This window comes from Mastigoproctus giganteus, chromosome 8 (genome assembly GCF_048544385.1).
Source record: "Mastigoproctus giganteus isolate SK-2022 chromosome 8, ASM4854438v1, whole genome shotgun sequence".
Taxonomy (NCBI): domain Eukaryota; kingdom Metazoa; phylum Arthropoda; class Arachnida; order Uropygi; family Thelyphonidae; genus Mastigoproctus; species Mastigoproctus giganteus.
In genome coordinates, this window is record NC_143582.1 from 144,007,031 (window position 1) to 144,034,056 (window position 27,026).

General features: G+C 37.2%; 1 protein-coding gene across 1 annotated transcript in view; it reads left to right on the forward strand.

The window, feature by feature from the left end:
• LOC150081882 (BCL11 transcription factor A-like) overlaps positions 1-27,026 on the forward strand; it is a 180,014-nt gene that overhangs the window by 135,530 nt on the left and 17,458 nt on the right. Inside the window, exon 2 of the mRNA XM_090378953.1 lies at positions 24,035-24,496. Coding sequence (XP_090235079.1) covers positions 24,035-24,496 — 462 coding nt within the window. The remainder of the gene's footprint in view (positions 1-24,034; positions 24,497-27,026) is intronic.

The window sequence follows — 27,026 nt, forward strand, 5'->3', positions numbered from 1 at the left end:
TTCATGATATAACATATTTAGGTCATGTATTTATTGTTTACTAAAAAAAACTGCAAAGGTGCCCGAGTTGAATTTCTGCTGAAAGACTGGATCGTAACTCAGAGTAGACTTCTCAGCGCCTTTGCCAATGAAAAAGAGTTCATAACTTCCTTATGCTATGTATGCTGTGTCCCTAAAGTTAATGTGTTTTTCGTATTGTCTCTAAAAAAAAAAAAAAAATAAAGATTTGTTTCTTACTTCTTGCAGAAAAGGTTTCAGGTGAAAAGTTTTCAAAATGCTCCCATTCAGGAACAATAAAGAACAGAGGGTAGAAAGTTACCCTCTGTTCCTTATTCAGTGTGTTAATGTGAATAACACAACCCTGAAAACTTCGTAACGTCAAGCCACTAACTGTCCAGATTTATAATCTGTTTTGGTCAAGGTTCTTCTTAAAGTGTTCAGAAAGTGGAAATAGGTGTTTAGAAATAACCTGGTGTGCCAATTCAGCAAGACTGTACAAGTACTCTGTTCCATGGAAACATTCGGGTACAGAAGTACCTGGCATACTGTGATTTGATCTCAGGTCATTGCCCATCATGTAAAGTCCGTCGCTTGGACTTTAATATGTTACCTATAGAGTGGAATGTACTCATATACCCAGCTGCTTCGAACTCCATTACTTGGATTATGTAGTGAAGCCATTGATTTGATTTCATTTGTTAGTCTTCGTACAGGCGTGAAAGTGTTCTTATGATCTTGGCCTTTGAATTGATATGGATAAAAGTGAAAAGCCAGAATGGGAGTTGATGCAAATTTCTCAATAATAATTCTAATTATTCTAAGATGGCAGCTTGCGCTTCTTTCTGTTTAGGGGTTTCTGAGGAAGACATAACTATGCTATTTTTATAGTTGACAATTTGAATAATATTGTTCATTTATTAGATTAGTGAAAGGGTGTCACAAAATATAAAATGAAACAATTTACTACTTACAGATGTAAATTATTAAATTGGACTAATAATTATTAAAACATGATATTTTTTAATAAAATGACAATTCAAGTTCGTAAATGGATAATTACTATCCTTTTATAATTATCAGCTAAATAAACTATCTCCACACGCTTTAACTGAACAAAAAATAAATAATTTTAGCCTAATCTGTGCAGATACATTTCTTTTTAATTTCAAGACTGTCTGCTCTTAAAGTCATTAAGATCCCGATATTTATACTTATATTTATTAAATTATTTACCGTTGTTTAGAACTTATGGAATTTATTTCATGTTAATACTTATTCTCTTAATATAATGCACCCTCAGTGTAACACGGATTAGTGTTGTGAATAAAATAAAGTAACAGAAACTAAGTTGAAAGATTAGCATATTTTGCAGGAGTGAATCACATGCATTTCGTAATAGGTGTTCTTGTTGACTTCAGAAGCCCTGGAATCTGGACTGATAGCTGTTATGTTTTAGTATTTCGCAGAGGATTCTGAGATTGTGGGTGTTAAATATCACTAACTGCTGAAGTGGACCAAATTTGTGGCAGGCAGATGTCGCTGTTGTGTCCGTCCTTGCCTGAGAAGGGTCACAAGAAAACTAACTCCTGTCAGAAGTTAAAAATAACCAAAAGCTATCCCTTACTGTCCTGGCTACTTGCCTGTTAAGGTCATACTAGCTGGTCGCGGGCCAGGGGTTGCCCGGCTTGCCCTAATTATAGCTGAAGGGGGTACTTCTGCGGTAGCCTAGCTGTCGGAAGGCCTAAATATGTCCGGACCCTCGGAGTGCACGTGGGCTGGGCCACAAACCAGGAACAGTTCGTTTTTTTCTTTATTTTTTTTTCTTCCTTTTTTTTATTTATTTTTTTTTATGTGCATTCGCTTTCAGTAATGTTAGTGACACGAGATTCGCCTCTCCTGGAATACGTAGGACAGTCTACTATTTTGAACGCTGTGAATAAACCTTTTTCTTTTTTGTTTCAGAGTAGCATTCTTTGCTCGAAGATTAATATAACACACCTCTGGGATATCTCCTTTCATACATAGCTTCATTTTGTTTGGCCACGAAATATTTCGCATGTGCGTTGGAGGAAGAATGTAAAAACAAACAAAAATATGTGTCTAAAATTGGAAACTTTTTCACTGCTTAAAAGTTTTTTACTCCTATTGTCAGCATTTAAATTTCACAAGTAATGAAACATTAGTTAGCGATGAATGATAGTTTTAGTCTCGTATTTCTCAGAAATCTATACTGGTAATCTGTCTGCCCTATTTATAGTGTGATTTAAACTAAAAGAAACGTGGGTTACACAGAAATTTATGAAGTTATTTTGGCTTAATTAGAAATTTCGAAGAAATGTTTTTTTTTTCTCCCTATATGTGTGCATACAAAGCGTTTAAATTTAACTGAGACCTGTATACGTTGTATTCATTTTGCGTAATTTATTTATGATTTCTTTTAGCATTCTTGTTGTTTTTTTGTTCTTTTAGATTGAATCTCCCCTTTACAAAATATTTTAATTCTATTCAAGCTCTTTAATTCAGTAATGATTAGTTTAATTTATTATAAACTTATTATACATTATTTTTATTACATTTATGTATATATTTATTTATAAGCTCATTTATAATATTTATAATTTACAATATTTATTATAAACTTATTAAAAATATTTAGTATATAATTTATTATAAACTACAACATATTTCGAACAGCCACAGGCCACCTACCGGACTTTAAAGGAAATAGAAAACCTAAACTTCAATGACTCAGCTTTATTTTTATGACTTACTATTTATGCTTAAGCTTGTGTTAAGTATATATAACACACACCAAGCGGAAATGACCACGGTTCGAATCCGTCAATGACGCGAGGAATTTTTAATGGCTTATTTCACAACGTGGCTGAGTTAGTCAGTCTCTAGCAAAGGTTGCACGTTTTTTTTCTCCCCGGAGGACAAAACATGAAGCCCTCACTAAAACAAAACATGGCTCAATATGGTCCAAGTCGCTGATGCGCTAAAACCTTACAACAAATGAAAAATAAACTTTTCCACGACTGGCAACTCTTCTTAGAGGTTGTTTCCATCAGGAATGTATTGTAGTTTGTTGGCTGCAAGTGGAAGAAGGGTATTCCGGGTTTTATCAGCCAAAAAAACATCCAAATTGGCCTTTGAACAAGCTCTTCTGTAGATCGAATGCACGCCCTCCAGTACTGAAGTGTTCATCACTCACTCTAGTCGTATAATCAAATAACAAACAGAAAAATAATAATAAAATTGCATATGCAGAAAGGCGGAGAACATAAAGTGAAATTTTCAACAAACCGGAGAGTCACGTTCCAAGATGCTACTTCTATGTATACTTACAATTTCATCAACTACTTGAAATAATACGTTGAATCGGTCATCGTAGATGTCATTCACCTAGAATTTAAGTTCAACCTGTTACACCCGGCTTATAGGTCGTTGCACTTATTCATATTAATATGCTTCTCGAGAACTATAAATGATAAAAAGAAATTCAAATGAAATGCATACTAATGAAAGAAAACTGTCCTGGAAACAATAGCATCTTAGTAATGGTCTTTGCATTTCTTCAAAATAGTTCTGAATTTTCTTTTACTGTTTCTTGTTAAGATTAGATTAAAAGAATTTTTTTTCCCTTCCAGAATGACCTCATGGCCTTATTTTAAAATAGTAAGTTTGAGTTCCCTCATAGACCGTCAGAATTTCTGATGATCTTTTTGCTAAGGGTTGAGTTAACTGTATACTCCTGGGCATTAGACGGTGAGAAATGAATCCCATCTTGATGAGAGGATGTTTTTTTTTACAGCGTAACCGAATTAGGCAGTATTGAGAGAGAGTTTCCTGGTTTTCTCCAAGATTTTTCATCCCACAAAATAAGTAAACCGACAGAAGAATGCACTTAGTTTACCGATCAATTTTTTGTAGTCATTTCGAAGAAGCCAAATCGCGGGATTACAGTTATCTTCAGAGATTTCTACGTAGTTCAGTTGTTTAAGAAATAAAGAAACACTAGTCAAACCTTTAGAAGGTAATGCATTTTAACAATAGTGACGCTTCTGAATCATCTATTGAATCAGTATCATTAGGCCTAATGATAATTTAACACAGAATCATGAAACGTTAAAGTTTGTGGGAGGTTGTTTTACGCTGTAACCTTTTAGAGCAGCAAATAAACTTTTTAAATCATTCACGTGGTTTGATTGGTGTTTTTTTAATTTCTTATTAATTTCAATTACATTTCGTAGAGACTCTAGTCATTTCAATCCTATAAAAACGAGTTTGATCTTATAAATATTTATGATTTGGATACCTTTGTCGACATGTGTTACGTTTTCTACAGCAAGTTAAAAAGTTGCTTAATGTTTAATATGACAAGTTTATCTCTGTCATTACAGCACAGGTGGCATAAGGGACAACATTTGTGTATGAGCTAAGCAAAACCATCTGCTGTAGATCTGGCCAAACTAACAGCAGATGGTTTGGAAAAAGTAGTCACACGCACACTCATCTGTGTGAGTTAACAAACCTATATATCTGGATAGAGAGTTCCTAAGAGTCTGTGCATGGTTAAGAAGCACTTCTTTTCCAACAAAGATGCTTAGCTTCCATGTTATTAGGAAAGTTTCATTTTCATTTTATTGAGGTATGCGGAAGGTGGAGATATACTGACGATCACCAATAATCTTCTTGCATTCTTTTATGCGGATAATATTTCTTATTTACATCAGTTCAAAAGCTGATCATGCAAAACTTCAGAAACAGAGCTTCAATATCTGGGTCATGATAATCTATAATTCAGTGTTAACAGTTACTGAGATAAACAAGTCAGTGACGAATTTATAAGAAGAAATCACACGGTGGGGGAAGAAAATATTAAACATTTTAAGCCTGGCGTTTATTGAGATAATAGGGGCGGAATCTCGGTTGGATTTTTGAAGAATTAATCACTGCGAATGATTCAAATTGGTCGCAACATCGTGATCCTGATTCATGAGATTTGACATGTGGTTTATAAGCAATACTAAGAATAAAGTGCGAGTTGATCTGAGAGATTCCTCTCTACAAGTTATGATATTAACTTCTTTCAGAGATGGGTTGAGACATGAAATCCAAGTTCCCTTTGTTGCCAACCAGAGTGAAATGGCAAGAAACGGAATAAACAATACAGTAATAATAATAATAATTTATTAGGATTGATAGAGATTACGATAATATAATGTAATGGGCACATCTAAAAGAGTTACTCCACTGCTATTATAAGGACATTGATAAAAACGTTATGCTACCAAGTCTGCCATTGCAGAAGGTCCAGATCGACAGGCATAACTTGGCAGGAATGGTAATAACAATAAATTTGTTATTATGGTTGTATTTTGTAGTCCATAGTGAGTAGTTTTTGGGCTTAAAAGAAAAAATTTGGAAGTGCAGTGAATGACATAAAAGTGGCTTTAATTTTTCAAAAAAAAATTACATTAATTAAATATCGTTAATTTCTTAAATGATTAAAGAAATTCTTGAGGAGTTTTCAGGTTAGCGCAACCTTCTTAGATAAATTACTAGTAATTGATTAGATAAGTTATCTAGGAACTTATCTCGTTAATAAGTAGGTACTTTGAAAGCTAATCTTCATTTCGATTCTTCGCATACTGCTACTACAGCCAAACTAAAAACTGAAATATCCTTCTGGTACTTGCTAATTATGTAATCGGTATGAGGTTGAGTTCTTGTCATGACCCTTTTTTTATTTTCTTAATTAAATGCTTTATAAGATGCGAGTGAAAGTCAGACATGTACAAGACATGGATTTAATGTTATTCTGAGCGAGATTTATGCCCTTGATGCATTTCATTGTCAGTGTGGTCCTCCACGTTGTCCAATGAGCATCGTTGAGTGAAAAAAAAAATCTTTCATCAGTTAGCATTGTGTCCAAGAATTATGAATTTTTTTTTACATCTGGTTTATGCTATTTTCTTCTGCCTATAAAATGTTGTTCGTAATGGCCCGATAATGCATCTAAATCTGTGTTGATTTAGAAACTGCTCAGTATTTTTCACCAAAGTGACTACACCAAAAAAGGTAATTTTCGCCAGAATATAATGTATTTTCAGTAGATAAAATACAGAAAAGTTTGTATTGCCCCCAGCTCCATAATATTTATTCAGTACTTTCAGGTAATATTTAACAAATAATGTTCTTGCCACTCATATATTTTTGTGAACTTTATTTGTATATCCGTCACTGATGACAGACACCAGGTCAGAAGTTTTGAGGAAACCGGATAAACACGCTTCTTGACAAGTTAGATTCCTGGTTACACATCAGTGAGCTAAAACTGAATGATGAAAAGCCATTTTTTTTAAATGAGACCAAGTTCCAGTATGCCACAATTAGCCTAAAATGGATCGACAAATCAATGAGGCAATGGTAAACAAATTCTTCGGAATTTGGGTTGAAAAAAAAAAACCTCAAGTGAATGCTGCTATGGTCAGATGCAAATCTGCTAACAGAATCTGCTAACTAGACTAAGTCTGGGGTTAAACAGCATGCCATGAGTTTTATTTATTTATTTTCTTTTTATTTCACCTAGTGTGTAGTACACAGCCGGGGATGCTGGGAACGTCTCGGCCATTAAAAGACTTCTCTCGATATTGCATAATACTGTACTCAGGTCAAAAAATATATATATATTTGTTTTCTTAAAAATAAGCGCGGTTGAAAGGTGCATGGCTATAAAGCATCGCTACAGCAATAGAATATGTGAGCAGATTGCACGTTATAAGTAATTATACGTTGAGGATGAATACTAAAAAAAAAAAAAAAGTTCAAGTTGACCATCAGCTATGAGAAACAGCCGACGGCTGGTCAAGGTTTTGCTACCGGTTTAGGCCACACCTGTGATGGTGAGTGAAGCTCACTATTACAGCGAGTCAGTGAAGGTGTACATGAATGAGATGGACTAGCTAGTCAGGCAGCGCCCTCTAATGGACATCGATGAAACCCATTTGTCAGCTGGTTTTGACGCCGTAAAGATGGGGGAGCTGTCTCTAATGACATAAAGCCCGGTGTCAGCCGTATCTTAAAAATCTCACTGAGATCATTTTCGATGTCATAAATCTGGTGTGAATGGTGATTTATTGTGGCGGGAATGTCGTGTTTGGACGAAATTAATGAAGAAGAATAGTTGTCCTTCCTTCTATTCGTTAAAGCATTTTTCACAGGCACCCAGTTTCAAGCTAATGTATTAGCTATCCCATCATCAGTTAGGATAAAAGTTGAGGGGTATGTAGACCACCAATCCTCTGTCTCCCACTAATGTCTATACTATGGTCCTCGAATCTTCGAAGAGTAAAACCGAAGTATTCGTGTTTAGTGTTGCAATCTCTGAGCCCTGATTTATGCATGAGTCACGAGGTGACAGGACAGCAGTTGTAGAAGGTTTTCGCACCCCTTTCCCTTCAATTCTGTAAAAGAACACAATATTGAGGAGGGACAAAGGAGATATTAGTTTTAAGTTCTGCTCATCCAGCCTCTTAAGCGACCTAGTTCACAGCACGCGTGCGCAAAACGCTCGCCATCAATTGGATCAGTTTTATGTTGTTATATTCTAATCACTATTATTGTACGCGAAAAATTACCAATAATATATGTCTGTCTGAAGCGCTAATAAATAAATATATTATTATTAATACACTTATTAATATAAGTGGTCATTGATTGAACAGAAAGATCAGAATTGTTCCTAAGTAACAAAGGTATTTATTTTTAATAGTACGAAATACAACAAAATAAAATTAACAAGGTCAGGCTTAATATTGTGTACATAGAACTCAGTGCTGATGACATACGTATGTCATCATCTCTCTCTCTCTCTCTCTCTCTCTCTCTCTCTCTCTCTCTCTCTCTCTCTCTCTCTCTCTCTCTCTCTCTGGTGCCATGTTTCTTTTCATGAGTGGGGTAAAAAAAGAACTGTTCATATAAATATGTGCTGCCAAACATCGCACATATTTCACAGCCACATTGAACTATCTTTGGGTATCTTTCTGCAGGTTAATTGGGAAAATGTTTGGCGCTCCAACGTCAATAAACTTTCCTCTTAGAACTGAACGCCATTGCAATTCAGCGAGTAAAACCAGCTGGTCATCGCCTTCTTGAACTACTGCAGGTTTGGAATATATCCATCCATTCTGTACAACAAGTAGCCGCTTGTACCCAACCACCATGGGTTCAAACTCCTATACTGACCTGTGACACTTACCTCTGTCAGTGGGGAAAGAATATTTTGCAATCATCAAATATCAGACAAGTTCATGCTGTTCACACTCAAAAGTATGTTGATTTTTTACCAATATACACAGATGGCTCTAAATCAAATTCAAAAGTTGGAGCAGCTGCAGTGTTTCCGAATACAATTGTATCAGCAGCCCTTCCTCCTGATTTCAGTATCTTCTCAGCTGAGTTATTCGCAATTAAACTAGCTTTAAAAAATCTCCCTCCTGACTGCTCATTAAAATCAGTTATTTACACGGATTCCCTCAGCTCAATCAACGCTTTGTGTAGTTCTTCAGATAAATTTCACCCTGTTATAATTGAAATTAGAAAATTATTACTAAAGATTAAAGAACGTCACCAACTGGTCGCCTTCTGCTGGATACCAGCACATTCTGGTATTTTAGGCAATGAACAGGCTGATAAAGCTGCAAAAAACCCAACCAGCTTAGATTTCACCAATATCCCTGTCCCAGCCTCAGACTATGCGCTAATGATTCATGCTGCATGCCTAACAGAATGGACAGCACTATGGCACTCCCAAACGAATAATAAACTTTTGCAGATTAAACAGGTTCCGAAAATCTGGCCCTCCAGTGTCCGGACATCAAGACGAGAAGAAGTAATTCTTTCAAGAGTAAGAATAGGTCATACTTATCTAACCCATTTTCATTTACTCACAGGGGATGATCCACCACAATGTCCACATTGCTATATAAATATGACTGTTAAACACATTCTCATTGACTGCCCCCATTATAAACAAGACAGAATTTCCACCCTGCAATCACTGGTTATCCTTCAACAACCAATAACCCTAGAGAATTTGATAGGCGACAAGGCAAATATACCGGAATTCTTCCGTTTTCAGAAGCAAATTAGAATTTTTAATCTATTCTGATTAAGGACATTTCAGGCAGTACGATTCTTTCTCATAAATGAATAGGCGCATTATAGCCAAATTATTGCTTATGCGCCATGAAACCCCCACAACAACAACAACAACAACAAGCAATTCAGCGAGACATTCGTAGAACTTTTTCTGCTTTTTGACATCGAAATTAATGTTGCATTGAACATGGAAATGTTCGTTTCCCGAAATTTATCTAATTTCAAATTCAGTTCTTAACAATCCTATATTATTTGAGTAACAATTGACATCTAGGTGCAACTCTTGAAAATTTAACGATTTTCAAGTTTTAAAGTGAAACAAGTTATTTTTAATTGAATTTCTAGAATGAAGTTTTGTCTGGAACGCTTTTCTAGTAGTCTACATTGATGATATGAGTTTGCTTTTTCCCCCTTGAAGGTTTAATTTCTTCTAGTGCTGCGAAATATCAACAGAATCTTGGCGTGATTTAATACTTTTATGTCGGCCATATATCATTGCCCTTTCCTCTCCAAAAATATCATAATTTTACTTCTGAAATGATAGAAACCTTTTAACACGAAAGTCAAACAATTTCAATATTGTATGGCCGATTCCTGTACTCACTTTCCACATCAATAACAAAAGAAGAAAACTGCAATAATTCAATTCTCGAGCACAGATCAAGTTCACAATTAAATGAACTCAATCAAATACGGATATGTTCTCTCTATCTATCTATCTATCTTGTGGACTCCTCTTTCCTGGTCCACTCGAAATAAAAATAGAAAGGTTATTTTTAAGTAACTTTGAACTTATAAATTTTAAAACACTTGGAGAAAAACACTGCGAAGTTTTATCAATAACACACGTATCGATCACGCAGTCCCTGCTCATTTCAGCGGCCCTGCTAGTTATACAAAAATACGATAGTATAAAACAAATTTCGAAATGCAATTTGAATTCTGCTTGCCCTTGCTTATTTATAAAATAGTTGTGTTATAAGGAACTCAAATATCAAAATATATTTGGATGGATAGATCAGACAAAATAGAATAATTTTCCAATTAATATGAATGGGTAGTTTTATTTGAATGCTTATCACTGTGGTAGAACAATTTCAGCTTTAATGTGAAGACTTTGCGTGAAACAGGGTGTGCATATATATATATAATCATTCGATTATTTCGATTATTGAAATCTCTCGATTACTAGATTATGAAAATCGTTCGCTCGCTACTAATGTCCTTTTAAATATTGAAGGTGAACAATCTGTTATCCTACAACCCTTTGGGATAGAAGATATATCCTCCCCCTACGCCCTTGTTTCAAAATCGGAAAAGATAATGAATAGTTAATGTGGATTATTTTAGAAGTTATCATTATCAGTTTTTTTGCTAATTTGTCACCTTGTTTTTATAACCGCATTACCTCACAATATAATATCTTCCTTTCAATGTTCCCTCCCCTTCCAGTAGGAAACAAAAGTAATGCGCAGCTTTAGATTGCGTGTTATGTTCAGCACTCAAATAAAAATTCGTGAGAATGAAAGATATGTTAAGATTGAAATTATATGGTGGTAATTTACACTGGTTTCTTGGAAATACTTGTGCGGTTTTTGAATAACTCTAAGGACAAGTTTTTTTTGCCAGTACTGTACTTAGATGTACAGCATTATAGGATCGAATTAACTGCCTTGACTTATTTTTGGTCCAAGCTCATATATCTAGATAAAACCAATATATAGGTTTTACGTCTTCTTATTTTTGTTTTATTTATGTATATATTTTTTAGAAATTGAAGGAAATTCTCAAAAAAACAAACACAAAAAAAAAAAAAAAAATTGGAGTTAGATCCAAGAAGTCGTGCTCTTTCTTTTTATGTATTTATGAATATTCCTTTTTTTTTAGTTTGTGAACGGCCAAAAAGAACCCATTTTTACATTATGGAATCTCATTAAAATCTATTATGAGAATCGGAAAAATCATGCAAATTAATTACGAATTGTTCATTATCCATCACATCACATCATCGATTATCTTATCGATGATCCATACTTTTTTCCTTCAGCAATTACGTGATCGATCTATTTCTTCCAGTTTTTTTTTTTTTTTTTTAATTTCTCCACTTTTTTCCCCTTTTGTTTTTGCCTGTGTACATTCTGGGACAGACAGCCCAATCGGATGAGAATAATTTTCACAAGATAGAATACAAGAACAGCACCGTATTTTGCAGTCACGTAGACTAAAACTACGCTCAACCGAAATGCGTATGCTGTTGTGCCCTCCAGTTTGACCACTCGACATTTACATTTTAGAACTGAGCTTATTTTTTTTGCTACGTATCCTAAATAATTAACTTAAAATCATCTCGATTGGATTTTTGAGTGTTAATCTCTAAAATTTTGTGAAGAGTAAACACTAGACTTGCAGTTTTATTAGGAATTGATGCTCTCCTAGGGCATTTCTTCTCGAAGCTTTGAATATACATTTAAAACGCTTTGTCTCTCATTATTCTTCAGTAGTCAAAATTCAACTTAGTGTCACCCTGACCTGAAACAGAGGTATCGTTTCTATTATAAATTTGGGTACATCTGTATTCAAAAGCACTTCCGACCCTAGCGATTCTTAATTCGTTGGATGTAAGGAAGTTCCCCTTTAGGAAAAACTGGACTACCCTTTCTGTTACTTTAATCTTCTTCACTATAAAATTTAGGTATTTCATAATGGCGACTTCCAGTATCATAAATAAGTTTTTCCATCTTGTGTTCACTTACTTTTATTGGTTTTTCGGGGATGGCATGTTTCTGGAAGAATTGTGTCCAATCGACCCAGTTCTCAAGAGGGTACGTACTAAGTAGCTTGATAACCGTTTAAGGTAAACAATCAAAGGTTGTGGGTGTTAGAAGGTCACTATTGGTCCCACTCGTGGAGTTCTATCAGTAGATGGTGGTAGTGATCGTTGGTCTTTAACCGCAAAGTGATTCGGCTTCGTTGAGTTGTAGCAAAGACCTGGCTGTCAAAGGAGTAAACAAGGCAAATTGGACTGCTACTTAGAGCTTGTCGTAAAGTTTATGGTTCCCAAACACACCTCGAAATTGCTACTTTAAACTTGCCATTTGTGTCTTGTTGAAGAAATAAAAGAGCCATAGACGCGTGTATTAGCAGTAATCGGTACCCCGTTGAACACCTGCTTTAGCGGGGGCGGTGAATCAAGTGGGTGGGCTGGCGTTAACTTAACCCCACTCAGTTTGTCATCTGCATTATAGTCGATGACTTTCAGGGTGGTCGTCCTACCCGTTGTTGACCAGTCAAGGACGGGTTGGACCTTCTTAACTGAAATCATTTCCATGTAATTGCCCCTACACGCCCGTCAGACAGGGCCGCGTCCTGCTTTATTGGGAAAGGAAGGGTGAACAAAGCTGGCATTTTAATGTGTTTTTACTAATTCTTATTAAAGACGCCTATAATTTCCTCTGCTAAGTGCATCTGCTTCACTTTGATAAAAATAGACACGAATCTGTCACGTTGAGGTTGCGACTGTTTCGAGGCGTCTTCTAATGCACCCCATATTTATGAATTGATAAATCATTCTTCTCTGCATCCTACTACTTCCATCGCTTGTTTATTTTGTTTGTGCACTTTGGTTCCCTTGTTAACTTTATATATTATATCCCATTCTTTCTGTTTGTTACGCTTTGAAATTTCTTAGCGCAAATTCTAACGAACTTACCTTGGTTCCTTTCTGAGTTTCAGTCCATAAGTATTTGCCAACAAAAATTTCTTCCAAGATGAAATAGAGTTCTGGAAAGACAATCTAATCAATTTATACTGTTTACTGTACTTTTCGAAGTGTGTATCCAAAGAATAGTTATATATTAATCTACAACGAATATTTATCAGGGGTGTCATAATAGTTATACATTGAATAGAAATATTGCGATGGCAACATACTCCAATACAGTGATCACTGATTTGTGACCCCCACATCCGTAATGGACTATGCCGCATAGCTCTCAATATAAAAAGCTGTACGCTAGAGCAGTGGCAATTGCATCTGGTCGTGCAAGTCAAAGTGATAAAGTAGCAGTTATGGGACGTTAAAGACATTACGGAGTTTCAGAGGGTCATGATTGTGGGAGTTCGTGCGTCGAGTTTCCATATTGGAAAAAAAAAACAAGCACGTCTCATGGCCCACAGTGGTTAAGGTGCACAAATAATGGTGTCGAATGGATCAAACCACCTCCTGTCGACAGAAATGTAAAGGATTACGGAAGGCGGATGTCAGCACGCTGGTTAACACTGAAGGACTGGAAACGAGTGTGCTGATCAGATGAGTCCAAAAACATAGTGGAACGCCGACGGACGCCTTCGTGTGTAGCGCAAGCAACACGAGTCCATGGACCCATCCTGCATGGTGCCCACAATCCAGGCAGGCGGCCGTGGTTGTTAATATGGGATATGTTTTGCTGGCAAGAATTATGACCTCCGGTGCGTATGGACCAACGTTTCACTGGTGAGGTCTACACTTTGATCTTAGCCAAAAGGCCGAGAAGCGATTCACTAGTGAGGTCTACCGGCAGCTCTTGGGAGATCATGTGCACCCTGTCATGTTACATTTTATTCTCTGACAGAAACGGGATCTTCCAAGACGATACTTTGTGTCATCGGCCCCGCAATGTGCACGAATTGTTCGAGGAACAGTGAAAATATAATCCACCTTGATTGGGTTCCAAATTCGCTTGACTTCAATCCAACTAAACAGCTGTGGGATGGCTTGAAACGGGAAGTGAGGCATATAGACATGCAACCGCCATCTATTCCGACATTGTGGGAAACCAACCGTAGGCAGCTGTAGCCGAGTGGTCAAGCGTGAGGGTGCATAAGTATAAATGCCTCGAGTGACTGGGGGTTCAAGCCCGTGACTGCTAAATGTGGTGCAGTTTCTTATATTCCTTCTATCTTGTGAACTCCTCTGACCATGTGGTCTTCCCGTTGTATAAACAAAAAATTTATTATTATTATTTATTTACAGGCATTATGGATGAAGGTCTATCGGGCGAACTGTGACCCATTATGGTATTAATTAGGTGATCATCACTCAGTGACATTGAGCATAAATGTGCCAATTAATAAATATGCCAATCTAATAAATGCGCCAATTAATTATACTGACAATGAATAAAATTATTACCGTATTCAACATTAAAAAAAATTGTGTGCCTAGCACGCATAGCGGAAGTTAAGTGAAACTTCTTGAGAATCTTTTGAAACGTGTATTAATTCAATGTTACAGTGTTAATATTTACAATTGTTTTACAAGTTTATTGCAAAGTTTTTGCAGATGTCTCCTTTATACTCAATGGAGGTGGTTTCGGTGGTCGCACTGCACGTATACGTGCTCTATGCGCCTTATAACGCTCACTATTAATCATCGGTATGTTGAATTATAATTTTTTTTATGAAATGCGGTAGAGAATTAAAAGAAATATTTTTGTTTTTAAATCTGACTGCAAGAAGCTGAGATATAGCGATTTAAAACGTAAACGTGGCCGCGCTGTAGGGGTACTGATGCGTCATGCATCGCTGCTACGTATTTCATTTCGTGTCGCATTTTCGTTGCGATATTTGTCAATCCACGGACAGACGCAAGTTACTCCCATGTGAAAACCGCAAAGTGCCTAAAGAAGTTTCACTTCAACAATAAAGTATTTTAAAATAATGATTTGCTGGTTTATATTCGATTCACATCATTGCGAATTATATAAATGATTGCATCAATGGCAAAGACACATCAATTGACACTTGTGTTTGTTCGTAGGACCCTAGAAGTTCCAATCGTCACTGCTTTTATTGGATCTGTTGCATTGGCTTTTGTAACTACTGTATACGCACATGAATAGGAATAAGAAGTTCGCACCTGAATGTAGCTAAGTTAGATGTATTTCTTGACTGCTTGTTATTTACTAGCGTACGATATACAGAGGTGGACGAAATACTAGAAGCACCTATGATAACAGTTACAGCTATGCAGTAGTGTGGAATTGGGCAACAATTATATTGGACCATCCTTCGTGGAGGAACGGTTCAAGGTCGTTGAGTGATGTAGGTGCAGAAAAGCTGCTTCTCACTCTCCTCTTCAAAAAACGCCCACAGTTGCTCAATAATGTTTAAGTCTGGCGATTGTGTAGGCTATGAGAGTACTCAAAGCAAGATTGGACATATCTGACTGTGTATTGGAGCATTATCATCTTGAAACATGGCGTCGTTTGTGGGAATCAATATTTGCATCATGGTATGAACCTCGTCACTGAGACTATTAAGGCAATCAATTGCAGTAATTTGTCCCTTCAGGGTGATGACAAGACCTAAAGAATAACAAGATATTTCTGTCCACGCCATTGTTGATCCTCCACGTTTAACGATTGACGCAAAACAGTCAAGATGGCATTTGCCGAACGTAAACTGTCCCTGATGTTGGGGAAAAGTGTGGATGATGATTCGTCTGAAAACATGAAGTTTCCAATCAACAAGTGTCTAGTTTTTTGCTTCTTACACCATTACATCCTATTCCTAGCACAATCATCAGTAATGAGTGGCTTGGCGATGGCGGCTCTGCCATAAATTTCATCTTTATTAAGTTCTCACCGAACTGTTTGGCTAGAAACTGGATTTCTGAACACACACATTAAATCCTGCAGTTACGTTGGAAGCGGTAGTTTTATGTTTTCGGGTTACAATCCTTTTCAGTGTCCGGCGGTCTCTTTCAGTCATCTTCGATTTTTCTGCCACAACTTGCGCTATCAGATTTTGTTTTTCCATACTTGCCTAATGCAAAGATCACTTTCGATATAGTTTCTCTGGATACATTAAACAAATAAGCAGTCCAGTCCCCGATGCTCCTGCTAAACTTGTACAAACAAGTTGAGTTCTTTTGAATTCAGACAGGTAAGTTATTTTCATCGTGTACTTTTTTATATCACTTCTAAATTCAATCGCGTTAAATTAATATCACCCTTCTTCGTATATTTCACACATTAAATACGTTTATACATAATTGTATATATTTTTGGTCAATTTAAGTGGTTGATAATCATAGATTAATTAATTACACTTACGTATAATTAATAATTATATGATTACTAGTTTATAATGTCAAAAATGAGAGGAAATACTGCAGGCATTTCCCTCATATGGTGTAAGTGGGGGGGGGGGGGTGACTTCTCCGTACAAAACCCATTATGTAAATTTTTCGATCTTGAAGTCTCTTTGAATTTCATAGGGTGACCCGGCTTTGCATGCATAGTTAAGCGCTGACCTGTCAAGGTACCAGATCTTATTCTCGTATGCTCCAGATAAGGTGGGAACAAATTTAAAATATCATTCACGTATAGATAAAAAAATAATAATCTTTAAAACTGTAATTGGCAATTAGGGCTAGCATGAGGAGGGAATCCACACACACACAACGAGTTTCCACATGCATGAATATGCAGTTTCTTTTTTTAAGAATTCCGTCTATTAGCTGCAATCAGCGACTGACCAAACAAGCAGCTTCCTCAATGTCCCGTGATAGAAAATGCGGAAAATTCGCTGCAACCTCAATAACCCCCTCCCTCCCCCCAAGACAATACCAACCTCCAACTTTCGCCAAGCGGAAGACGTTTGTACGACCAGCACCACCTCAGTCGTCCATATAGGAAGGTGTTCCTGATCTAAGTCATGTATATCGTTTCTTGCTCCAATTGTTGTCTTCTTTTGCACCAAGCGGGGAAAACGACTTCGACTGGGCACTAAGACCCCCACGCCGTATTAGACCCACGTGTCCAATTACTGGGGACAAATACCTTTCACGCGAGGTGGCACATGGACTACCTGCCCTCTTCGCAGTCAGAGGCCGGAACACAGGAAACAGGTTTCCGCAAGGCCAAGGGAATCCACGTCGAGCAAGACCTTACGGCGGGATCTGCTGGCTCAACTAATTTGTTGCCGCCTGGATGCGTTCTCCCTCGGTTCGCCAACTAGTTGGGCGGCATTACCGCCAATCCAGATTGTTTGCGGTCTTCGTAACGTCCGCTGGTCTGTGTCGTCACTGCCGGCTACCTGTAGCAATTGGCGGCTGCCAGCTGTAAATAATCCCCCCCCCCCGGTACTTTTTTTTTTTTTTTCTTTCTGACCGAGCGTTTATGCCCAGCCGTCAGTACACTCGCAACGATCCACAGCAGACGGTGGAACCGGTCACACGGGCCCTAGGCGTTGTGTTATCTTGCTTTCGGCAGAAACTGACCTTTGGGGTGAGGTCAAAGCCAGCGAGGTCGCATGAGGCCGTCAGGGGACGAATAAGACATGGTTTGGGTGTCCAAGAAGGTCAACAGTCCCTTCGTTGTCTTCTGCATTTCGCTGTTGGGCCCCTGACTGATGAAGTCGGAGAACTGTACAACTTCGCGGTCTACGTCCCGTCTCTCTAGTGAGGTGTTTAGTCAGCGTCCCCATGGGAGTCAGCCATGAGAGGTAAGGTGTTCTGCGTTCTATCCGTATTTATCTTTACATTGCGTCTCGTTATTCGAGACTACGTTAATCCTCCTCAGATATGTCCGCTATCTGACCTAAACGATTGACTTCCTAAAACGCATCCGTTGCTTACCTCCATTCCAAGGTTGCCGCTTCGGTAACCTTGATATGGATATCAAATGAATAACAGAAATATTAAATTTAAATAGTCTGATAAAGCTGTTTGAAAAATTTCAGTTTAGTGTCACATTTTTGCGTACGATAATGCGCAGGTGCAGAATTGTTAATAAACAGAATGTTGCATAGGAAAGATGAGCGTTTCTTATCACTCAATAAGCACAGTCCAACTATTGCTTCGAATGGAATAGTGATATAATATTACAAAGATTCAAGTCAACGTATCCCACGACCATTCTTTAATAACGTGAGCGTGCATCGTGATGTTAGCATTTCTGATTTTCTCTTTGGAGATAATGGTACAATGAAGAGTGTAAAGGCCAAATTTCTGGAATTTGTTTTCTTTGAAACAGCAATTACTATCGATGTTTCACTGCGTTAGTACTTGTGGAATGCGAACTATTTAATCTTCAAAATCAGACAGTTTGACCTTGAAGCACGCAGACAACGTCTCTTGTGGAGTTTCCTGGATTGAATTCTTGAAGTTTAAACAGTTCTTATATAATTTTCTTTTTTTGTTTTAATCACATCATAGCAACCATCATAAAAAAGAGTAGAGCTTTGAAATGTTTCATAATTAAGACTACGTTCTGGTAGTGATCCATGTGGAATTCGAGCACCGGTGTTGATATCGATTATACAAATTTTAATCTCATTTCGGAAATAACTGCGCTTCTGTATTTGGTGTGTGCGTGTGTGCGCGCGCGCGTGAGAGAGACAGAGGGGTTGACGCTAAAGTTTCTGAACACTTAAGCGTAGTTTGCCGATAACACACTTCATATGAAAATATCTTAAGAGAACTAACGAGTGCTTTATCAAGCATGTCAAATCCTTTATCTGTTTCCAGTGGCTCACAAGTGCACTAGTAACAGGCAGGACTGTTCTTCCATTCCTACCAGTAGGTGTGTGGTGGAGCCTCGTTCTGCCATTCGCGTTCTCGTTAACCCTGCTGTTTGGTAGAGGCGAACTTGCTAATCCCCTTAACAGCTACTCGATTTTAGGGCAAACAAAACGGCTACTACTACACGTTCCGAAATCCCTGCAGTCTCTGCGACAGCTGCGCCACTTGTTTCACCACCCACGTGGTATGCGGGCCTATCGAATACGGCGAGCCTTCGGGGGAAAGCGATCTCATGTCCCAGATGACGTACTTATTAACCAGGAAATGTTCCCCAACTACGTACCATCACGCAATGGGGAGAAATGTGTAGAAAGGCTAGCAGTTTCTAATTGCACGTGATAATTGCCATTGTCTGTGTGTTAACCTTTTATATCTCCGACAGCAGCGAGTGGAGTTTTAAGATGTTTGTCGTTATAAGGAAGTGCTACTCCGTCATACTTGATTCAAAGCTCATACGCGCATCTTTGTGCCCATTTTAGTCCAAGTGAATTGTTCGAAATGCTTTGAGCGAAGTACAATATATTTATCATTTTTAACCTTTGAAAATGTAAATAGTATTATTTACATGGCATCAGAAAGACTTTGGATAAAAGAAGAAACTACAAATGAAATTGCAGATGTAGAAACTTATTCGCCACGTAAATCATCTAACTAGTTTAGCCAGTTCCAAGTTTTACACCAATGTCATTTGGCTAGGTTATGTACGGTGTTTTTTTGTTTTGTTTTTTAATTAGCATTTCTGCCTCGTTCTTTATTATCATTTCTAATGAAATGTGCCTCCCCCGGGGTGTTTCTCGCTGCGGTAGTTCAAATTTACTGGAAGATGCTGAGCAATGGTAAAAGAAAGGAATTTACATTGTAGTTAGATCTATTAAAAGACGGTCTTTTTATTAGAGTTTCTGTTTTGTTATAGATTACGTGACATTATTACCACTTTTAAATTTTGCATGTAATTCATCCCGCTTTAGCTGGCACTAAGCTCATCATTGCGATAAGCGTAAGGAAGACTTCGCTACTCATTTGTATAATGTCAATCAAGCTGCAGGGTCAGAGCTCTGGGAGGCCTTACGAAATGACTGCAGGCCTCATTATTTGCAAGGCAGCTGGTTCTTTCTCTCCCTCTCCCTTCCCCCTCTCTCCCCGACTTTAATGAACGCCAGGGGTTTCGCACGAGCAGGCCATTTCCCAGCCAGTGCTTTCTTGATCAGTGGATTTTTTATGCCTTATCTGCAGCCAAATGAGAAAGGAACGACCCTCTGCTAGAACATTATTGATTAGGAGGTACTCTGCATAGTCCCCTTTCCCTCGTCTTCGTTGTAATTACACTGCAAGATGACCAGTCTCCCGGAGACTGCATTTGGTCCGTCTAATGCCATAATCCTAAAGTACTGAGTTGTAGTCTCTCTCTCTCTCTCTCTCTGATTCTGTTGAATGCTAAGAGAACGCGGATACGCAGTGATGACTTTCGCATGTTTCTAACTCCCCCTGTCCCCCCTTCTTTGGGTAGATTACGGCATAGAAGAGGTTTTGATGTCATAAGTAGAGGGACCAGGAAAAAAAACTCTCCATAGTTCTCACAACTGAATGCACCCACAGGAAACCGAACCGCATTTTATGACAAAGGGTCCATATTGTATTTTTCTTCAAGAAGAGATTTTACATTTTTATTTATTCAAATTTTTTTTTATCTGAATTAAATATAGGAGGATAATATCTGCTCTCAATTATATTAGAACCAGTTTTTACTGCTACATGATGTGATTAAAGCTTAACGATTCCCTGGAATACTGGTTTAACCTCTCCCCCTACCAATTAAGAATATCTTGGGACTACCTCTGATCACAATTCTTGATTATCTGTAAAGTTGACCTTCGATTACAAGTGTTAGTAGAATATTGGTGGAGTGTCAGTTGTAGTATTTTTTTTTAATAATGATTCGTATATTTAAATTTAAAAATTTGTACATCACTAAATTTGGCCATATTTTACAATTAGAATAAAATCACTAAGGGACCGCAGAGAAATGAACTGGCGGGAGGCATACGAAAGCTCCGATATAGACTAAATGTCCATTATGTTTGTAGAATTTGATCCAACTTTAATAGGGAAACCTATTAGTATAGGATTAAGTAAGATACAATATACCCAAGGTCAAGATAAGTTGGAATATAAATATCCTATCCACTGGAAAGTCATGCAGACTGTCACCATATCCAAATCCCTACAGCAAGGCAGGCACGATCCGGTCCGTTTCTTTGACTTGTGGAATACAGATCATGGTATCTACTGGTCGAATTTTTGTTAGAAAAACTGATTGATATAATCTTCTTCTTCTTCTTTGTCTTCGCCTTTTCCCACGTTATATGGGGTCGGCATTCAATGTTCCCAATTCACACTTTACATCCTCTTCTTCTCCTCCAGTTGGATTAACTTCTTAACCGGAACACATCTATTGGTTTTGGCATAGTTTTTACGACCGGATGCCCTTCCTGACGTCAACCCTCACCATTTATCCGGGCTTGGGATTTAAGCTGCCGCAGCCATATAAATGGAGTAGCTCTTATTCAGTGATGAAGCTTCCTCGTGATGTCACAATTTAATAATTTTACACAATTTATGCCGAATTTCTAGTCACCACTGAACAAGCAGGTGGCAGTGCTGTAGTTCTTTTATCTCCTGGAAACATCCAAATGGCTGACTCGGCAGAATTACTGTGACTTTGAAAATACCAATAATGTATAACTCAGCAGCACGTGAGTATTTTTAAATACAATTTGGTATCCTGAAAACTTCTACATAAAAGCTATCAGGTAGCACAACTATTCTACTAAGAATTCCCAGTGACTGATTATAGTTCCTTAAAAATTTAATGACCTTGAAATTTCCTATGTCCGAACATAATAATGATAGCCATTTTAAAAAAGTTCGCAGTCCGAAAAATAAAACCACCTTTAGGTCCCAAATCGTAACCTATCACTCACCCACACTTATTTTATCTAAAATATAACTTCTTTTTGAGCAACACTCCCGATATAATAATTATTATTTATTATTATTTTTTTATTTAGAAGCATCTGCCTTTTATTGTATTACTTCAATATTAGCTTCATTCTCATACAGAAAAGCATACAGTACATATTCAACACAAGTTGAAACTGAGCATGCGTGTGGTTGACTCCACCCAGATGATATATGAGCACGTGTTAGTTCATTCGTGCATTGTAATGGAAGATCAGTTTGTAAATACAGTTATACAAGTTTTGAACGAAGAAAATTTTATTTTAATGTTTTCTTTTCAGTTTTACCTATAATATTAAAAGGGAAATAAAAGTAAATTATATTTCCTCTATGAAGCGAGCCGGAAAAAAAAATATGGAGAGATTCTGATCATCATACAGGAAATCTTATAAGCGTTTTTTTTTTTTTTTTTTACCGATTCTCTTTAATCTAAGAATAAAGAACAACAAAATTAATTTGGGAAGTCAAAAATTGAATTTTAAAATTCACTCCTGCGTTTCCAGTACTCCATTTTAATTCACTTTGTTTTTCATTAATTAAAACACCTACGAAACTCATCGATTGTATTCCCCGAAAAATTAATTTTCCGAAATTCAAATGTCATCTTAATTATATTCTCATTACTCTGTGCGAGTGAAGCATTGCCATTTGGAATGGAAGAGTTACACTACAGCAGAGCCGACCTCCATGAAAACAAGATTGGACTGAAGGCATTTTGAAAGAACTAAAACGAATGCAGGTGATGGATGATAAAGTGGAAATCTTCCATGTTAATAACCGCGCATGTTTCGTTTTCTATGTGTTACTTACAGAAGTGTTATTAGTAACATATAAGTTACCTCTCATTGACTGTGATCAATAGTAATTGGAGAATAAACCAAAAACAAATTATAAAAGACTGAACTCTTGATGAAGCAATCTGGGCATGCGTGGTGTATGAATACAACGTCTTGGTAGACGATTCGGAAAAGCTCGAAGCCAAATATGACTTCATTTTGGGTAACGCAGCTAAAGTAAAATAATGGTAAGGTTCATGATGTGTAGAATGGGTTTTTTGAGATCGATGGCATACGATTTTGGTCACAGGGAATCCTGTGAATCCTGTTGTGCGCATTAAGCAAATTATTCATTAAATTAATCAGAAATGTATTATCAATATCTGTTTTAAGTGAAACCATGAAACTGATTCCTCGAAGGACGATCGGGTATAGTAATTATAGCCGGTTTAAAGTTTAAACAGTCCTGCTGAGAAGATTATTAGTATTAAAATGATTAAATAATGCAAGGAAGCAGACTTTTTCTCCATCTGTCGAAAATATGTATTGTAAAAACAGTGACTCCAATTACACTATGAACTTTACCAAACTCTTCTCCTCGGCCACAGTGTAAGGCAATTTATTCTAATGAACTATAACACGCTGGCCGAATATAAACATAATTTATCCGGCCTTATGTTACTCTTTAAGATTTTATTTATGACCCCCTAATTCTTTTTTCTCCCATCGATGAAACTATACCTCCTTCGTTCATTTTACCAATCACCTTCAGAGCCTTAGTTACCTCAGTTAGGTTCATCCCTAACTGAGGTATCTGGTTACCTTGCTTCGAACCCTTCCTAGTAGCTCTGTCTTCCTTTTGGTATGGCCTCAAGACTTTGTCAGCAGAAGTGGTAATTTGTGTTATGTGCTTGCCAAAGTCCAGTTTGCCGAGATTAATATAATTTTGCTTCATTTTTTTAAAGTTAAAATAATTATTTTTGCTTTTTAAAAAATATGATACGATATTTTAATTGTTTTTAACATAGATTTGTAAATATTGAAGGCGTGCGCGCTACTCCAAGTAGAAAAACACGATCGAATTATAAGATGGACGTGAAACTTGCCTCTTGAATTATGATTTCTTTGCTTAATAAATTGTGATATCGTATGAATTGTCATTTAAGAAATATGATACGATTTATTGCACTTAACTAGCGCCGCAGAGCGATTGAAAGGCGTAAATAGGTCATCGCAGTGCCTTTCGGGCATATTTTTCTTTTCTTTTTTTTTTTTTTTAATTTTTAATAACTTACCTTTCTGAAGACTGTCTTCCAACACGCTCTTTCTTCACAAAATAAGCAATAAATTAAGTGTAATGTCGGTTAATAATCATCGTGTTTAATTAATTTTTTAGTTAAGTTGACATTTATATAGTAATACCACCAAAAGAGAGCATTTTTAGTTAGAGTTAATAAATATGGCAGTTGCACTGCATTAATGCCCATCTTTTTTTTCTTTTTTTTCACAGCTGAAACTGATATCCTTCACGATACGTTAACTTGTGGTGTGTGCCAGAAGGACTTTGCTCTGTCCGACATTGTGAAGTTTATTGAGCACAAAGTGCAAACATGCAACAAGGAGAACTGTCTTTTGTTTGACGATGGAGACGTCGACAGTGACTTGGACAATGAGGACAATAAACAAGTGGTGGGGGCCAAAAGGCCTAGCATATCCGCCCCAATATCCAGGGCCATTTTGTCGCGGAAGGACATTAGGAAGAACAACACTGCAATATCGCGGCCAGCGTCCTCTATGGAGGTGGAGTCGAATTTTGTGGACGATGAAAATGGTAGATGTCACAGCCGACGTGACCTGACGCCGCCCAACTCCGAAGATAACGGAGAAAAAGATGAAATTCAGGAACGCACTTATATAAAATCTCCCAAGACTAAAGAGGTGGCTGATGCGGACACTAACACAAACAACTCGGGTAAGCTATGGTTTTTATGCACTTTCGTCATTTGTCATTACATTACAATTTTTCGTCTATGAAACAGCGATTCCTTTGTTCAGAACTCTATACAAAGGAATGCCACTTTTCCTAGAAAGACAATATTTTTTTCTGTATGTGAAACTCTTCATGTTTTTGAACCAGTGAAATCTCGAATTCGTCCAGGCTTTTATGATTTGCTTTTTTATCTGTATAAAAAGAAATCTGTAAGAAACATTACTTTTTCCTTATAATTGAGATTTCTTTCGCAAGATCAACATTGTATTTTATATACAGTATTATTAATTTTGTGCTTATAATATATATTAGTTTTTATATGAAAAATAGCTGTTTTAATATACAGGGCGTTCCCAAAATTCTACTACCCCTAATTTTAAAAAGGACGAAAAATGTAGATGAATTAAAAAACACGCTAACAACAGTCGCTCATTCAGTGTATTTCTGTTCGTGCACCGTCATTTTCTTAAACAGAATTATGGCCATATTCAACGTGCAGTGTGAAATTAAGCAGCCCTGCCAGACCGTTTGTACCAAGTACATTTCCTGCAGTGTGTTTCAGCTCTCCGGTTATGTGGTAATAACTCATCTGAAACACTTTCACTTCAATGAATCCCCATAATGCATTGTCACATGGATAACAGATCTAGACTTGTAAATGGCCAATGAAGAGGTGCAGGTAAAATTACACTGAGCCATGGCCAGTCGAGGTCCGTTGAAATCCTACCTGAGGCAGAAACCACCCATAACATATTCTGGTTTTATAACACACTTTAACGCTTCAGTCCTGTACCACTAATCAAGATTTTCTGTAAGACGTGCAGACTTATCTCACAGTAAAAAAGTACAGTTAGCGTTTGTCCAAAAATGCTTCTTATTAGCTTTGTTTCACACTCTTTCCGAATTGTTTCGGCTCCAGCTCTTGGCTAATACTTTACATCACCACAGGATCTGCAACGAATCTGTAGAGGCTCATACAAAAGGAATCTCTACTAATTTCCAAGATATTCTTATTGACATCTCCGATTCTCGCCAAGAACTTAAGCCACTCGTGCTTAAGGTGCTCTTATTAAAAAGATAATTACAACATTCTATTAACCGCCTCAATAAGTGCACATAATCAATGCTTTTTGGTTCTTTCCACAAAGACCATTTATGTCCAACTCTGTCGTAAGCATCACCTTAATTCTGATCCAGACGGAAATATTGTACCAGTTAAATCAGAAATTTGACATTCCTCGAGCATAATCGCTGTAATCCTAACCCAAAGTATGTTTCAAATCCAAAATTTCTATGTTGATGCTAACGAACCAGCCTTATCTCTTCGTTGTTTCATACTGAAATCTTTGCCTCTCACCATATGTAGCCATGTGTTTTTACGCACGCTATGAGAAATTTATAATGCTCCTCTTAAGGGCTAACGAACCCTTTGGCACCAGGTCCCTCCTTAACCTTAAAGAACAAGAATTTAAACTCGTATTTAAAGCATGAGGTTTTCTAAGTGTGTGTGTTATCCACCGAATTCCTCTGTACCTTACAGGCTCTGATATAACACTCGTCTAGTTTACTGTTAAGTTCGCAAAATGCTCCGCTCCCTTTTGGGATCAGGGACAGACGTATTGGAATCAAGGGAAATAATTTGTCCGATGAGGCAGCCAAAGCAGCAGAGGCTCTAAATGAACAACTCCAGATTATAAGTCACTACTGTTGCGCACAACAGTAGCGACTTATGAAATCGTTCTAGCATACACAAACGGTAAATAAATTATATAAAATTTAACCTCAAGTAGAGACTTGGTACTCTAGTCTAGTGGTTCTTAACCACTGAACTTCTAGAAATCTTATTTAAAGTTGACTTCTTCATTGTAACCATAATTACTGGTTTAGGCACCTACTTCCTGGATTGGACTTTTCCTCATTTTGAATCGTCATAGTGGACCTACAAATATCAATTATACGATCAGAGCTCAATGCAACCTTATGTTAAGATTTTATAGTATCAAGTAATGTCAGATTCGTTCTCAATGTAATGTCATGACTCCATTGAGTCATGACATTACATTGAGAACGAATTGGCCCTCTGCGAGGGAATCTGAGATAATTGTACATCAACGTTGTTAGTGGCAAAGCGTTGTAAAGAGATTGTGGGGTTGCCGGGAAGTTGGCTGGGACAGCATAGTACAATAATTTAAAAACAAAGTGGTTCTTAACCGGATTTCTCTGGCATTTTGGTGTGCTGCGAGTTTGGAAAATACTCCATTGAGTCACTGGCACTCACTCTTTAGCTGTACTGCGAATATAGCAAATTTTAAATCAAAGTGTGACTCGAGTTATAAAAGGTAGAGAACTACGCTTGTAGCCCACTGGTTTTCAAACTAAGTTGTGTGAGTATTTTAATCAGATGATGATTTTACGACCTTTCCCAGGTTTATTTTTTGTTTTTTTATGAAATATGAGGCAGATAACATAGAAAAAGGTACTAGATGAGGGTTTTTGAGATATTAACGATATT